At 38.8% G+C, this 15,565-nt stretch overlaps 1 protein-coding gene across 2 annotated transcripts in view; it reads right to left on the reverse strand.

The window, feature by feature from the left end:
• Positions 1–12,415: 12,415 nt before the first annotated feature.
• shroom4 (shroom family member 4) overlaps positions 12,416–15,565 on the reverse strand; it is a 100,418-nt gene continuing 97,268 nt past the window's right edge. For both annotated transcript variants that reach the window (XM_026162598.2, XM_080292025.1), the window contains one exon: positions 12,416–15,413. In XM_026162598.2, the coding sequence (XP_026018383.2) occupies positions 15,251–15,413 (163 nt within the window). In that variant the 3' untranslated portion in view covers positions 12,416–15,250. The remainder of the gene's footprint in view (positions 15,414–15,565) is intronic.

Here is a 15,565-nt window from a genome sequence, read left to right on the forward strand (position 1 = left end):
TGGGTATGACCCCTATTTGCAATATGGCCTCAGCAAGCATATAATTTATTATCAACCTATCAGACACGTTCACGCAGTAAAACATGCACTATTGTTGTCTATGGTTCAGACCATGAGCTTTGTACAATAAATCTCTTGATGCATGCTCAATCATCCAGGTAAGGAAATCCCAAAAAGTGGATTCTGTGTTAGACAAAATATGTCTCAGCTGTTCCAATACTGACATATAAGGAGTATCCCTTAGTGATCCTGTATGTGCCAGGAGTATCAGAACAGTTGAGACGCATTTTTTCTAAACACTGCTTCTCTGTAGCTTTCAAACTCCAAAACATGCTGCGCCAAAAGCTAGTCTACGCAAAGGATCGGGTCCACAAACAGAGTAACATAGTGTACGCTGTTAAGTACCACAAGGATTGTCATGATTTATACATCGGGGAAACCAAACAACCTCTAGCGAAGCTGATGGCACAACACAGAAGAGCCAACTCGTCAGGCCAGGACTCTGCAGTCTGTTTACACCTACAGGCCAGTGGACAATCTTTCAAGGATGAGGATGTACACATCCTGGACAGCGCGGAGTCAAGGAGGCCATTTACGTGAAAAGGGAAAGACCATCTCTGAATCGAAGAGGGGGCCTAAGGGTCCATCTTTCGCCATCATACAATGCTGTGATTGCAGCCATTCCCCAACTCTCTGTGAATGGTACTTATAGCCAATGATTAATGGTCATTGATCAATGATCAATAGTATTTGATCAATTGGCTTTGATCAGTGGTTGTTGATCAATGGTCATGAGAATTTGCATATTAATCAGAAAACTAACCTCACAGCTCATTGTTCGTCAGTGGTGCTGGTTTCAGTCATTGTGCAAAAGTACTGTTTGTAAGGTTGTGGAAACCTGCAGTCAGCTGAGACCGAAGAAGTCACTTGGATGAGTAATGAAACGTTTCTCGTACTGAAAACGCTACGTCCACGTGAACAGAATCAACTTTTGGGATTTGTACAGAAAGTTTCTATTCAGACGAGCTGTTTGGGTTCCAAGTGTCTCTTTAACTCACCTGGTACCAAGTTAATAGCAGTTAATAGTTAAGTAGTTAAATAAATAAAACTCAGGTTCAAAACCTCTGGAATCCTGGTCCAGCTGAAGCCATGAGACAGACAACTTTTGCTCTTGTTTCCCCAAAAAGGTTTATTTCTTTTCTCTCCACACAGGAAAGTGATCAGTTTGACCTCCTCATAAATGCCATCATCCTCACTATCAGTCAGGACCTTAGATGTGTGCTGATAAAGTGCATTAATTATTTTTCCCCCAGTTTGTTTGACTATATTTGAACCCAGAATATAAAACTCACCATTTCTATGTAATGTTTTTAAAATGGACAGAGAGCCCCACCTTGTGGTCTGCTGAAGAAACTACTGGAGCCTTTGTAATGTAGCATTTTTCACCACTTTACAGCACACGTTGCACTAGAGTCTAGGCCAACTGAACTTATGTGAGGTGATCTCAGGGATGCCTTATGTATGCCACTAGAGGTCACCTTTTGAGTTTCTCTGTATGTTATGTTTATGGTAAGTTATTTAAGGTGGACACACACAATTAGCTGCAGGTGTGTTATTGATCGTAAGGAGGCAAACAGTTTGCTGCGCTGCTATGTTAAATCATGGAAATAAAGAATCTAAAGGACAAGATGAGTAAGGCTGGAGTTATTGGACTGTATCAAGTCTAATAAGTTCATTCATACCAGTGACATTGCATCACTCCCACCAACGAACACCTCAGTGGCTTCAAGCCTAGCCTTAGCCTCTACAAAAATAAATGAATACCTCACAAAGGGAACTAGGAAGTGCAAAAGGTAAATGGGAAAAACCCATAGACACATGAATAAACGTAATACAACAAGACTTGATACAAGAGGAAGGAAGACTGAGGGAGGAATTACACTCTAAAGCAAACAAATATAAAAAATTAAACAGAAACCAGAACAAAATATTCAAATAAAGAAAAAAAAGAAAAATCCCAAACTCAGAAATGCTTGTTATAACTGACACAGTAGTACAAAGACCATGTCTCCAATTTTTTTGAGATGAGTTGTTATGGCCACCACTTCTTATGACAAAATCTCAAAATTGAGCATAGGCATAACTTTGTGCTCAACTTTATTTATCCCTAAGGAAATTATTGCCAGATGGCAAAAATACCACATGGTGACTCTGCTTATTTATTTATATATTCAATCATTTGCATTACTGTATTGACACCAATAAACTATACCTACATGACCTGGTAGAGCTAAACCTTGCTGAGCTAAGTATTTGATGGAGGCTGCAATCTTTGATAATCCATACCTTGGTTCCTCCTGTTGTCTGGCAGCAGCTGAAGAAAGTTTTGAAGCTACAGTGTTCCCTTTTTGAGCAAAGATGTTCATGGCATGGAAATGTACCTGACTTTCTGCATGTCCTGAGAACCTGAAGAGAGCACAGTGAAAACACAGCACCCCTAAAGTGGCACTGTAATGCAACCAAGGAAAAGTTGTGAACCACTTTTGTTTAAAAGACAACACACTTTTAGCTCGCTTCTGCACTACTATAAACTTAGGATCAGGATGCGCAGGCTTTGTGCAGACGATGATGTCTGAAACATCAAATCCTTCTCTGTCTCTGTCATCTGTATTTGACTGGTTCCTGACATGGGGCTCAAGTCCCCGTGGTAAACATGACAAGAAAACTTGTCACTCTCTCAAATAACTATATCTTAAATGATTGTATTGCACACATTAACAACATTATTGACATTGTTAAATTAAAAAGAAATCTATTAATATATCCTTGCATTCTCACATGTCCATTTGCCTGAGTGTTGCCCTCACCGTATGACCCTCTGTGAGGAAACCACACGAACCAAATACAGATCAGTTCAGTGTTCTGACAGTGTGTGTGTTACGTTCCCCCCGAAAGGGTCTAGGCATGTGAGTGAGGGGACCAGTAACAAATGAGTCCAGAACAGAATGAAAGGAAAACAGACCAGTGTTTTCAGTAAATAAAATAGTCTTTATTATAGATCATCTTAACATAAAGAGCCGGCAACGCCGTTTTACCAATAACACTTGGAAAAAGAGAAAAAGGGTTGCAACAACAAAGAACACAACAACCAAACAAAAACTCCACACCACGAGGAGGTACTTCCAGGGGCCCACAAGCTCACCCTGTCACTAACAGCAGCTGGCTTTACTGCTGCCAAGGCCCACAAGCCCACACTACTCACGCAAAGCAGCTATGCTGTTTCCACAACTCCACACTTTGAGCAGGCTAACCACACACACAACGCAGAGACACCAGAGAACACCCCACCCCCTGCTCACAGCTCATCCCCAGCTTATATGACCTCCGAGAGGTGATTGCTGACTGGGCCCAGGTGGTAAATGAGTCCAATGAGCAGCAGCTGTGTCCTGGGGAGAGAGAAGAGCAAAAGAGAGACGGGGGGTGGAGCAAAAGAGGAGGAGGCGGAGAAAAACACCACGCCCACACAAGGGCAGTATCAGGAGGCCCAGTTAGGGCCGTAACAGTGTGCTTGCGTGCACAATTATTTTGCCGTTTTTTATGTCTGTTACCTGGTCATCCATGCCTCCTGTGCAGCCTTTCTCCGTGCTCTCCCTTTCTTTGGTCATCTGACCCACTGTCACCTCCTCCTTTCTCTTGACCAAGTACTACACCTCCTCTGTCGCCTTCTTCTGTCTCTCCTTTTTAAATTTCTGCACCTCCTCTGTCGCCTGCTCTCTCTCTCCCCATCTCTGCTTCCTTAAGTCCCTCTTTCATCACCTGCCCTGCAAACCTCTTGAACCTGATGTATAAAAGCTCAGCTAAAAACTGTTTTCCCATTAAAGTGTGTGTGTGCATGAAAATACTTTGTTAATCACTTTGTTTGACTTCATAAATTAAGCCAAGAATAAACATCTATAGTGGGGTTTATAAATCGCACACTAGGGAGGAGTAAGGCTTTATAGAATATGGCTTGTGGATTTAATAATACCTTCCTAATTCTTAATATTGTGTGATGACTATAAAGTGTTATAATCTTAAAACATTCAAATGGAAGCAGTTTGAAAGCTCCCAGAGCAGTCTATGCCAGAAATGTGTTGGCAGCAGTTTTCAGTTTTGCACTTTACTCATTTTTACAAAACCCCACGTGAGTGATCATACAAAAGTATTAGTAACAATTAGTAACCATTGTATGCATTCAATAAGAAAGAAAGTTCACGAGACCTGGAAAGCATTGGTAACGAGAGCACTTGGGACGTGCAACTACCCCCAAATGGCAAAGGGCTGTAGTCATGGCTTGTGTTGTACAGCTCTCTCCGGGCACGATCAATACGGTTTCTTGAAATGTTTTTTCCAACGTCAACTTTGACCTTGGGTGGTAACAGTGAAGATCAAGGTCAAGAGCTAGGCGGTGACTACCTAGTTTGGCTGCGTACCTAGTTTTGGCTAAGCATTTGGAAGTTTCAACTAGAGCAATAAAGTTTTTAATGCTTTTCACATTCAGTGTGACGTTCACTTTGACCTTAATCCGATTTAAATCAGCTCGAGATGTTATTGGTATTTACCGTCACACAAAATTTGAAAATGATTAAATGATCAATGATTAACCCTGTCATGCATGCATTATGACAACCTCAATTTGAAGTATTTTTATTCATCTTTAGGCATAAAAAAGGAATAAAAATACTTGTGACTGTGAGGTAAGTCTGCAAGAGCTTATCTCCAAACCATAAAGAGCAGAGTAGTTTGGACTTTGTGACTAAGTGAAGTTTGCGATATTAATACTTTTGTTTGTTGTGCCAGTTTTCATTAAAACTGTTCATGTGTGTCTGCTTTGAGTCCTTTGAAAAACAAAATGAACCCAAATTATAGAACAAAGCAGTGTTAAAAGGTGTCTTCTTTCTCTTAAAGTGTGCATAACGAACACAGACAGAATGCTACTAAACACATAACGTCCTTAGAGGAGAAAAGAAAAACTGATGAGGTCAGTTACAGTCTGTTAAGGAGTTGGGTGGAGAATTTGGTTTAAACATTACACAAGATTTTAGTAAATACATGTATCTCTGTTCTCAACAAAAACCACAAAGAGCAACAAGTCTGACTGGATTGTTTGATGAGGCCCTGATAACTTGTAGAAGTGGGCGGAGCTGATCATATTATTTAGATAACGATGGCTCTCCAACAGTTTGCGTGCGCTTTCACTGTGGTGATCATTTCCTTATGCAAACGTAAGAAAAATGTTTTATTTTTTTCAGATATTTTCTCATTGCTCAGGTTATATCAGGGGTGGACGAAGTGTGAGATTAATTAGAGGTACAAATGTGACTATTCTAAATGAAATGTTTCACCTGGATACAAGGAAAGAGTCCATTTAGCATTAAAGGCATTCAGAGTCATGTCTATTATTAAAATGTAATCAAACAAAATCAGCCACTGGACTGTTTCCTTTTCACACTTATTTGATATGAACATTTTGTGCTCTGTTCAGTCAGTTTCTCTATTTTATAAAGTGCAGATATTTCATGTTCTATCTTTGTTAGTTTTCTTTGTCATGACAGTTGTTTTTTTTTCGCAGTTCAGCAAGAGTAACTGCATATGTCACATCTGATCATCCCTCAAACCTGTATTACAAAGAAACGGCACCAATGAGTTTACTTTAACCATCTTCTCTGTTTTCTTATTTGTCTGTTATCAGTATTGATATGATAAATTGTGCATGTACTGTGATAACAAACATTAAACTAAAGTATAACAGTATTAATTAGTCAGTGAGAAAAATTGTGAGCTCAGAATTATTTTAGAAGTTGCAGTGTAGTGAGATCATTTTGTGAGATTGTTTGAATAAATAATTTCATCTATTCGCTTTCTCACAAATGCACGTGTTTGTCTCGGTTTTTCTTTTCAGGTTGTCGTTCAGAGCAGCCCGGTAAGCAGCCAAAGACATTTTTACTATTCAGGTTCTGTGTTTTTGACTTATTTCTTTCTCTCGGCTGCACAGTAATTGGAAAATATACACAGTAAGCATGTCCTTATTTGGTTATGATGGGTTATTTGGTTATACAGTATAAGATAAGATAAGATAACCTTTATTAGTCCCACACGTGGGAAATTTGTTTTGTCACAGCAGAAAGTGGACAGTGCAAAGTTATGACGCAAAAATTAGAGAACACTGGAATACAATGAGAATAATATACTGTACACAACTGCACAGAATGGAATAAAATATACAACATGATAAAACATAGAATAAAAATGCTATATACAACTGAGTAAAAATACAACTTTGTCAGAAAACAGTATTGCACTTAGTCTTATTGCACATGTGTGGGTTTGATCAGCTGCAAAAGTCTTTGTTGTGGAGTCTGACAGCAGTGGGGAGGAAAGACCTGCGGAGTCTCTCCGTCCCACACCGTGGGCTCCGCAGCCTGCCACTGAAGGAGCTGCTCAGTGCTGTCAGTCTCCTCCATGGGGTGGGAGATGTTGTCCAACAGGGATGACAGCTTAGTCACCATTCTCCTGTCACTCATCACCTCCACAGGGTCCAGAGGGCATCCTAGAACAGAGCTGGCCCTGCGGATTGTTTTAAGTGATAATTCAGTGTGAATTCATCTTTTTGTTTTATCCTAACAACATGGATAAGCCTTATAGAAAGACTTTGTTTCTAGACAGGCGCCCTGAAATGCAAATTGCGTGTTTTACAAGCAGATTTTCATGGGTTAGTTAAGCTGAACTTGCAGCTTCCCAAAACATACCCCAAGGTTTGTGCCTATGACGCCGTGTATCTCGAGAAATGGGGGAGATGGAGTCTTTGAGGATGGGTGGGAACAGGCATAAAGGCTGATAAGAGCCAACAAACTCTTTCCTTGGGGTTAAGCCTGACACCTGCGACCACGTTCGTTAGTTTGTGTATTTGACCGTCTAAATTTCAAATTGTTTAGACAATATACGCATTGACTTTCGATACCATATTTAAAACATAGACGTGCAATACATTATTTAATTTTGTTTGTCAACCGCTGTGTATTTTGGTTTTCAGTGTGAATTTATACAAACAGGAGATACTTTTGTAAATGCAGGATCATATTTTTTAATGATGCTTTTTAGACACTGATCTGAAAGATAAATGTTTGTGTTAAAAGCAGCTTTGCTGGATTTGTTTTTAACTTGATGAAACATGGTGTGAAACCTTTTTCTTGATTCAGTATTTTTACAGGTTTTAACTGCGCTGACTTTCTGTCTTTCTGGAAAATGTAGGCCAACTTGTGAAATGAGAGCGTGCTCCTGTTACGGCTGAGAGGGCCAGGCTGTGGGTGTGGACTCATGCAGACACCGGGGGAGGCAAAACGGGCGTGAACACAGTGCTTTATTTACAGTGCCTAGTTAACGTACAAAGCAGGAAACTATGAATGCTATGAACTGTGGAAGCTATGAACTGAGAACTATGAGGCCAAACTGTGAACATGAAACTCTGAGTGCTATGACTAGGTGCAAGATTTCATGGATGGATCCTGGGAATGGAAAAAGGGGCAGCGGCTTGGATGGAGGTACGCAGTCACTATAATGAGAGGAGACAAGTAGTCAGTGGCAGTCTAGTGAATCACAGCTGCAGGATTAGACTATGGAGGTTAGGGCTTACGCATTGCAGGTTACAGTGTCATGCAAGGAGGGGGTGTCCAAGGGGTTCCGGGTGAGGAGTGTCCAGAGAGGATCCAGAATATACTTTGAGTGAGGGACTTGGCAGGGAGGCAGGCAGGTGTAGTCCGATGATGGAAAGGAAGCAACCAGATGACAGAACCAGCGTCCAGGCGGAGATGTGAGTAGTTTAGCTCAGGAAGTGCGACTGCCAGGTGGGTCGTGAGTTAGCAGAAGATCTGGCAGAGGTCTGTTGTGAATGCTGGTCTTATATGCTCTGCTGATAAAGCTGATTTTTTATGGATCTTAATGTTTAGAGACAATAGCGAGGCACTGACCTGTGTGTTTCTTTAAACTGTAGATGTTTAATTCTAAGGCTACATATGATTTATGAGTCTGCTTGACATATGCTGTGTATAAAGGCTCTGGAACTTTGCAAAATGACGTAGAGGCGGCTTTCGTGTGATTAATTGATTACAATTTCAGTTTCTGGGATGTTTTCAGTTTTCCCTCCTGTGTCTATGAACAGTACGGTTGGTGCAAGTTTTTTATTTGTGAAACTGAGTGTGGTTGTGGACAATTCCGACTGAATCGTTTGATTTGAGTTTCGTGTTGGATCCCTCTCTTTAATTGTTAATTCTCTGGGAGCAGTGAAGACCAAAACTAGGACTTACAAGTTTTGCCGTGCCCCAGTGGCCAGTGCGAGGTTGTGCTGCAGATCCCAGCTGAGGGTCCAGCCGGCCGGTGGGAAGACCGGTTGATGTCTGGACGTGCGACTTTGGGTAGCAAAGTTGCTACCCGCACAGAGCGTTTTTGACAGTCGGGCGTTGCTTATGCAAAAGAGAAAAGCAACAATACAGCGTGTTTCTCTGCTCCAAGACATCCGCGGTTCTTTCACACGGTAAGCATGTCTGCGCTTCATAAATGTCTGTCTGCCAGCGTTAATTATTCAAACCGTGTTTAAAACGTGATTCATTTGTTTTCCAAAAACATTTTCTCTAAATTTGCAAAGTTACTGATTTAAAAATATATATTTTCAAGTTTTTAGCTGGATATCAAGCATATAGGTCAAATATATCTCAAATATATGATAGTTTTGAGCATATTTATATAGCAAAAAAAATCACAATGGCATAACCATGTTAAATAAAAGATGCCCAAGTGTGCACCAATGCACTCTAATGCATGCCTTTGAACTGTATGTTTTTAAGTGCATGAAGTGTACCTCTACCACTATAGCTGAAACCAGTCTGTATCCATAATTTGTGGATCTACTGATTTGTTTTAATGTGGCACCTTTTTTTCCCACAAACTGCAGACGGTGAAATCCTCTTTATTTGATAAAGTGCCCGTAAACTATTCTTGCTCATACTTACTTTGTTCCCCGGCTACTTCTTTACTATGTCAGTAAACCATTTGAACAAGAAAGGTATCGTAGATTTAAAGGCAAAAAACTGGAATGACTTTTATGCAACTGTACATATTAATTCCAACAAAGAGTGAAAATCCAAAAGCTGCAGCAATCCTTTGTATTAATGGTGTGTGTGTGTGTGTGTGTGTGTGTGTGTGTGTGTGTGTGTGTGTGTGTGTGTGTGTGTGTGTGTTCACAGAAGGAAGATCATGGCAGGAGCTTTTTTTGAATGCATTTCCAATCAGCTTCTTTTTTTTTTTTTTACAAGAAGTGTAGTTCATACATTGGAATAAATGTATTCTTTTCGATACTTTATAAACACGAAACTAAAGATTTTCAGTTCATGCACATTGTGAAACAAGAAACTAAATATTTGTGTCACAATGATTTCTATAAAAGCAGGTTGTTTATGGGGATCATGTGACAAATCTATTGTGGTCACAATTAATGATCAATGGTGATTGAAGAGGAAGCTTGAACCCTAACTCTGGACATTTTCATGACAAGTGACAGCGCAGACATCTGCTAACGAGAGAACATGTTTTTTGTTCACCCCAAATTTGACAGAACCCTCAGACATCCAGAGCTAACTAACTAACAATGTGGAGCAATCTCAGTGTATTTAGCAGCTTTTTTTCCCTAAACACAATCAGGTGACTGAGACAAATGCCTGTAGTCATCAACTTTGGTCAATGTGAACGTTGAAGGAGATTTGTTCCATAGACACCTTACACTAGTGTTTCCTACACTTAATCCAACACTGCTGTGTTCTATTTAAACCCAGATTCCTTTTATAGTTTGCAGTGAAATTTCTTAAACCATTGCTTAACGGGCCAGAAGTACAAGTCACTCTTTACTAACACATTGTGCGCTCTTTAGATTTTTACCCTTTTTTCACCAGTATCACAACAGATGACTCCCAAAGTACGGCTCAATAAACAAACAAAGACTCTAAAGTCAGAACAGAAAGAGACAGTTGGAAGATTAATGATTGGGTTTTTATGATGCGTGGTAAATGACACCGTCCTCTTCTTCTTCTCTGTGTTGTTGTTCTTGTGTGTGTGTGTGTGTGTGTGTGTGTGTGTGTGTGTGTGTGTGTGTGCCTTAGAAGTCATATTATACATTAGCCATACTTACAAAAAACATTTTGAATTTCATTTAGAACTGAGATTCTAAGTTGTAAGCATTAATCTCATGCTCAGCCAGGAGTATGTTTCCCCACTTTCATAACGCTAAGGTGTCAAATCCGTGACCCCTAACAGATGGTTTGTTACACACAGGCGACAAGGGCGAGCCACCCTTAACTTACAAAGCCTCACACACTATAGATTTTTAAAGTTCTTGTGTACAATGCTACACAGTAAGAGACACCGTGTGCTCTGTGACATTATAGACTTCTACTTCTGCTTCCATTGGTTTGCATTTTAAACTCCCAACCTTTCAGGCTGTTATGAACGACTTATATTTCTAACATTTTGTGATGTAAAAGCGAACCACACTTTTCTAGTCACCGACAAAATGGAAACTTTTAGTTTGAAGCCCTGCATTTCTCTGTACTTGGTAGGGATGGGTATTGATAGAGAAGATTTGAAAGAACAGTGAGATCTTAAGAGATCCAGCCTACGGCTGTATGTATGTATGTAGCGACTAGCAGGTGAGGTAGGACTTCATTTTGATGGGCACATCATCACCAGTGTTGGTCAAGTTACTTGAAAAAAGTAATTAGTAACTGATTACATCTTCAAAAAAGTAATCCAATTAATTTACTGATTACTTATTTTCAAAAGTAATTAGTTACTTAGTTACTTTTCAAAATTGATTGGGGAGATTAAAATTAATAATATATTTTTATGTGTTTCAGCCACAACTCTACTAAAACCTCAGCCAATAATAGGTAGGCCAACCTTTGGACCTCCTAGTTGTCTGTATGATAGCCGCAGTACGTGCACCACATTTGCACACTATCAGAAAGTGCCCTGGTGGAGTGAGGAGCTGTAAAGAGAAGCAGTTTATATTCTAAAAATGTTTTAAACTTATAATCTTACAACACAAAATTAGTATTATTAAATTAGTAAAATTAGTATCTGCAGTAAAGATCTTTTCATACATTCTATACATTGTACTATAGGCAAAGTTGCCTCAATTTTTATAATTTTTTATTAATATTTTGCACATTTGTACATTTCATGGACTCTTCTATTTTGGAGTGTATTTTTTTATGTATCTGTATTATATTATAAAATACACATTAAAAGTGAATCTCTGTCCAAAAAATGCAGTCAGTTTACTTTTTATTCACTATGAGCATCATCCATTATTCTCCCGCAGTAATTAAGGTTAGGATATGTATTTTTTTTTTTATTCCAATCCATTCTTCTTTTGCAGCATTTAAATAACCTTGATCAGATTTGATGGTTTTGTTACAGACTTTCACAAATGTGGGGATTCAATTGTGTTAAAATGTACAAAACAGTGATTTCATGTTTTGTTAAAAGGACTCAGGCACAGAGAGACTGCAGTAGTACAGAGGGCTGGATTTAAATGCAAGTTCATCGGGAAAGTGAAGAAATGGGCAGAATCAGAAAAAGAGCAGAATCTAGATGCATTTCACTGATACGGACCTGAGTGCAGAATCTGTAAAATGACACCCATTTTTATTTTCACTCACTTTCCAGTGAATAGGACAAAAGACCTTAAACCACATGACCTTAGTAGTAGCAAATGCATAAAAATTAGACTTTTATGAAAACGCTGAATACAAATGCAATTTTTTTCTGTTCAGGAATGCAAGTAATTAACTGCAATTGGACAAAATAATAACAACAATAATAATAATAATAATAATAATAATGTACTTTAGTTTGTTTGGTCTTTTTTATAAATGGTCATTTTCGGAATTCATTAATAACAATAATTATATTTTAACATTAAGAACATCATTTTAGTTAAATAGCTTGTGTATCTGGTGGATTAACCATTAAACCAATATAAAAAATAATTTTGGGAGTTACCAAAACATTAAACTGGGGCGGTTTTGCTCCTTAAACATACAACTCACGACACTGTACGTTAATATTGTATTTCCTGGCCTCTGCTCCATTCAGCAATTTAGACAGAGCATCAGTATTAATGACACAGAGATCATTTCCCTTCAGGAGAACTCCCCAGATCCCGCAGAGCTGCTGAATGACTCCCCCTCGTCATCAGTCAACCTCCATTTACCCCGAGCCGTATTTCGTCCAACCACATTTGAAGAATGGCATTTCAGCATCGGACAAGTTGATATAAAGAGAGCTTTTACCCATGAGGGCATAAATCACAGCAGGAGACCCAAAGCTGGTTTAAAATATCATTATTATTATTTATGGTACTTTTTCCTCAGATGAGTGTTTTTGCAGTTATAAAACAGGCCTTTTCAGTAATGCATGTTACAAAAAGAGACAAAAAATGGTTTGTATTAAATCAAAATGACAGATGGAAACATGAACAGAAGAATTATTCTCTTTCTCAGGTCCAATAAGCAACTTTCTGTCCCTCTCCTTTCAAATCAGTACATTTCCAGTCAATTTATAGAGCAGGGATACATTTAATATGTACAAAACATGGGAGTAACACAGTTTTAAGTTTAACTGGACATCTTAAGAAAATGAAATGATAATGGAATAAAATGTAGGTTTGTTCTTTGTTTCAGTTGATCAATAATTAAATGATCAAACAGATTGGACCAAAGCGTTTCAGAGCCGTTTCATTTCCCTTCAGCATCACTTTCCTTAGAAATCTTTGGAATGGGGTTTGCTCTTCTAGTTTTGAATTTGTATTTATTCAGACAGGCAGGTCTGGACTCCTTTCTGAGGTTTAGGCCAGCGGAAAAAGCTTGGAATTGGATTTTGGCAACAAATCCCAAATTACAAGACAGAAGTTGTTTTAAAGTTTAATGGAGGGTTGTAACAATAAACAATTAACTAGAAGTTCTTCTCTCTTTCAGGAAAGCTGAATTCTCTCCATTTTGTCAACAAAAACCACAAAATTCAGTTTTAAAACGGGCTGTATCTGCTCTCTAGATAAAATGTAGATGAGAAAACTGATACTACATATATCAATCTACTTCCAAGAGCGTGTTAGCTTAGCTTATCTTAGCAGAAAGACTTGAAACAAGGGAACACTGCATTTTGTTTGTTTAATGTGTACAAACTGCACTTTAAAGCTCAATATTTAACACATTGTATCTAGGTTGGTTATTTATGGTTTATTTTGTGTTTTTTGTGGTTAACCTAAAAGTTATAACAAAACCAAAACAAGCTAAAACAATTACGTTAAGTAGCTAGGTCTTTACACTTTTGTTCCAGTATCAATTGTGATACTTACCTTATGTTTTTATAATAATTGGTGTTTAACATTTACTTTATGACTCAGTGATTAGATTGGTTTTGTTTAATTTGAGCTGAACTTTAAAACAAGGCTAAAATAAACAACTTAAAACAATTAGCCGCTAAATCCTAAATACCAAGATGCTAGCTCCATTAGCATCAAGAGGTAGAGCTTTAAAACACTGCAGTTTTCACACTTTCAATCCTTTGTTTATGGATCAATAAACAAAATACAATGTGTTAATTATTTAATTTTGCTGGCAGAAAGAGTCGGGCTTGTCATCAATGCTAAACTAAGCTAACTGGCTGCTAGATGTAACCTTATATATACTGAAAGGGTTTGACAGGGTTTGAATCTTCTTATCAAAAATAGCCAAAATTTATACAACATTTGGGACTCGAATACAAATTTTAGGGCAAAAATGGTGGACTTAAAAACATTTTTAAAACTTTACAGTTGCTTGAACAAGCTTATTGGACAGAAAAAAATGAAAAAGGATACACAAAGTTTAGTTTAACACAAACCAAACACTGGATTCATCCACTGCCAAAATATACAGTAAACTTCAACTCCTTCTGGTCTTCTTTCTCATCTTTTACAACCTATTCCAGTCATTTCAAATATCAAAACCGCTATATACATTATAAACACGCATCTTCTGTACATAACGGTCACTCCGTGGCAGAACAAGTCAGTGAAGTGTCAAACTCCACACAGTAACACATGTTTACAGCCACAGACATTACAGTAAAAAGAATATAAAGTGATATGACAATATGATGCTTAGATAAAACAGTATATGTGTTGCTGAAGGCTGTAGAAATGACATGTTTAGCTGTTAATAATCCTGCAAATGGCATTTCACAATATTGGCTTTAGTGTGGTTAAGTTAAGCACCAAAAAAATCCTTTAATTCTCTGAACCAGGAGATTTAAATACATTAAAAACAACAACAACAAAGTGAGCAGCGTCTTAGTGACACATTCAACAAGCAAAAATGTCTTTGGCAGCGTGGCGCGATACTGGTTAGAGGACAATAAATGTTACAGTACGTGGTTCATAACGTGAAGCAGAGGGTACAACATTTTCTCACGTGTTCGTTCGGTCCACGAGAAGCCGCTCACTATGAATCTTCACCAGCTGTTTCACTCACAGATCGCCCCCCATTTCCAACACTGAGCATGCTCTGTGCTCTCAGATCGCATATCCTGGAGATTAATTGTTGATATGTTTTGGTATATCTTTAGATTTATCCATCCACTGCAGTCTGTAGTTAATGATAATAACAGTCTTTTTTCCCCCCGTCTTTTTTCATTTTGACACCTTGGACTCGTGCCTCTCTCCTGGTCTCTGTTGTTGAGAGACCTCCATTACTTCTCACCTACTTAGAGCCTTGCAGGGTGCTGATTCAGCTGTTTGTGTTGGACCTGAATTCTCTGCGTACAGGTCTGCTAATCCTTAAAAAAGTAGTTCGAGGTGCTAAATGTGAAGCTACATGAAGACTTCAGAAATCTGTGAGGCAGTCAGTTTTAGACAAGGAGACGATTTCGCTATCTGCAGATGGAGCCAGCCCAGTTATTTCCAAGTTAATCAGCTCCTAGCAATGGTTTCATACTTGGTCTCAAAACAAGTGATGCAGTTTTCCTTCAAAATAAGAGCGGAGGTTCACGATGAAAATTGATCAGGATGGCATCCTTTTCTCAGACAGATGAAATCGTAATCACCAAATCTCCTTTTCTTCATATCCAAGTAAAGTCTACAAAAAAACCCTTCCTTCTTCTCCGCTTTCAAGCTTTGTTGTTCCTAATATTGTCCATATCCCATCGACATGCCCATGCCCATTCCCAGCCCCAGCCCCAGTCCCAGGCTCTCCCTCAGCCCCCTCAGCTGCTCTTCTCCCAGTCGGATCTTGTCCTCCAGCTGCCGCTGCTCCACCAGCAAGGCGGCCTTCATCTTCACAAAGTGGCTGCCGAAGGGAAAAACACAAAAAACCCACAGTGAATATTATTAAGATGTTTGGGGTAGAATGTTGAGCTTTGATACTTTGATTTATGGAGTTAACATGCTTTAGTGTCTGTCACATGCTGCCCTTCAACACAAGAAAATGTATTGAGCTCA

Source organism: Astatotilapia calliptera, chromosome 3 (genome assembly GCF_964374335.1).
Source record: "Astatotilapia calliptera chromosome 3, fAstCal68.1, whole genome shotgun sequence".
In the NCBI taxonomy this organism is placed as follows: Eukaryota; Metazoa; Chordata; class Actinopteri; order Cichliformes; family Cichlidae; genus Astatotilapia; species Astatotilapia calliptera.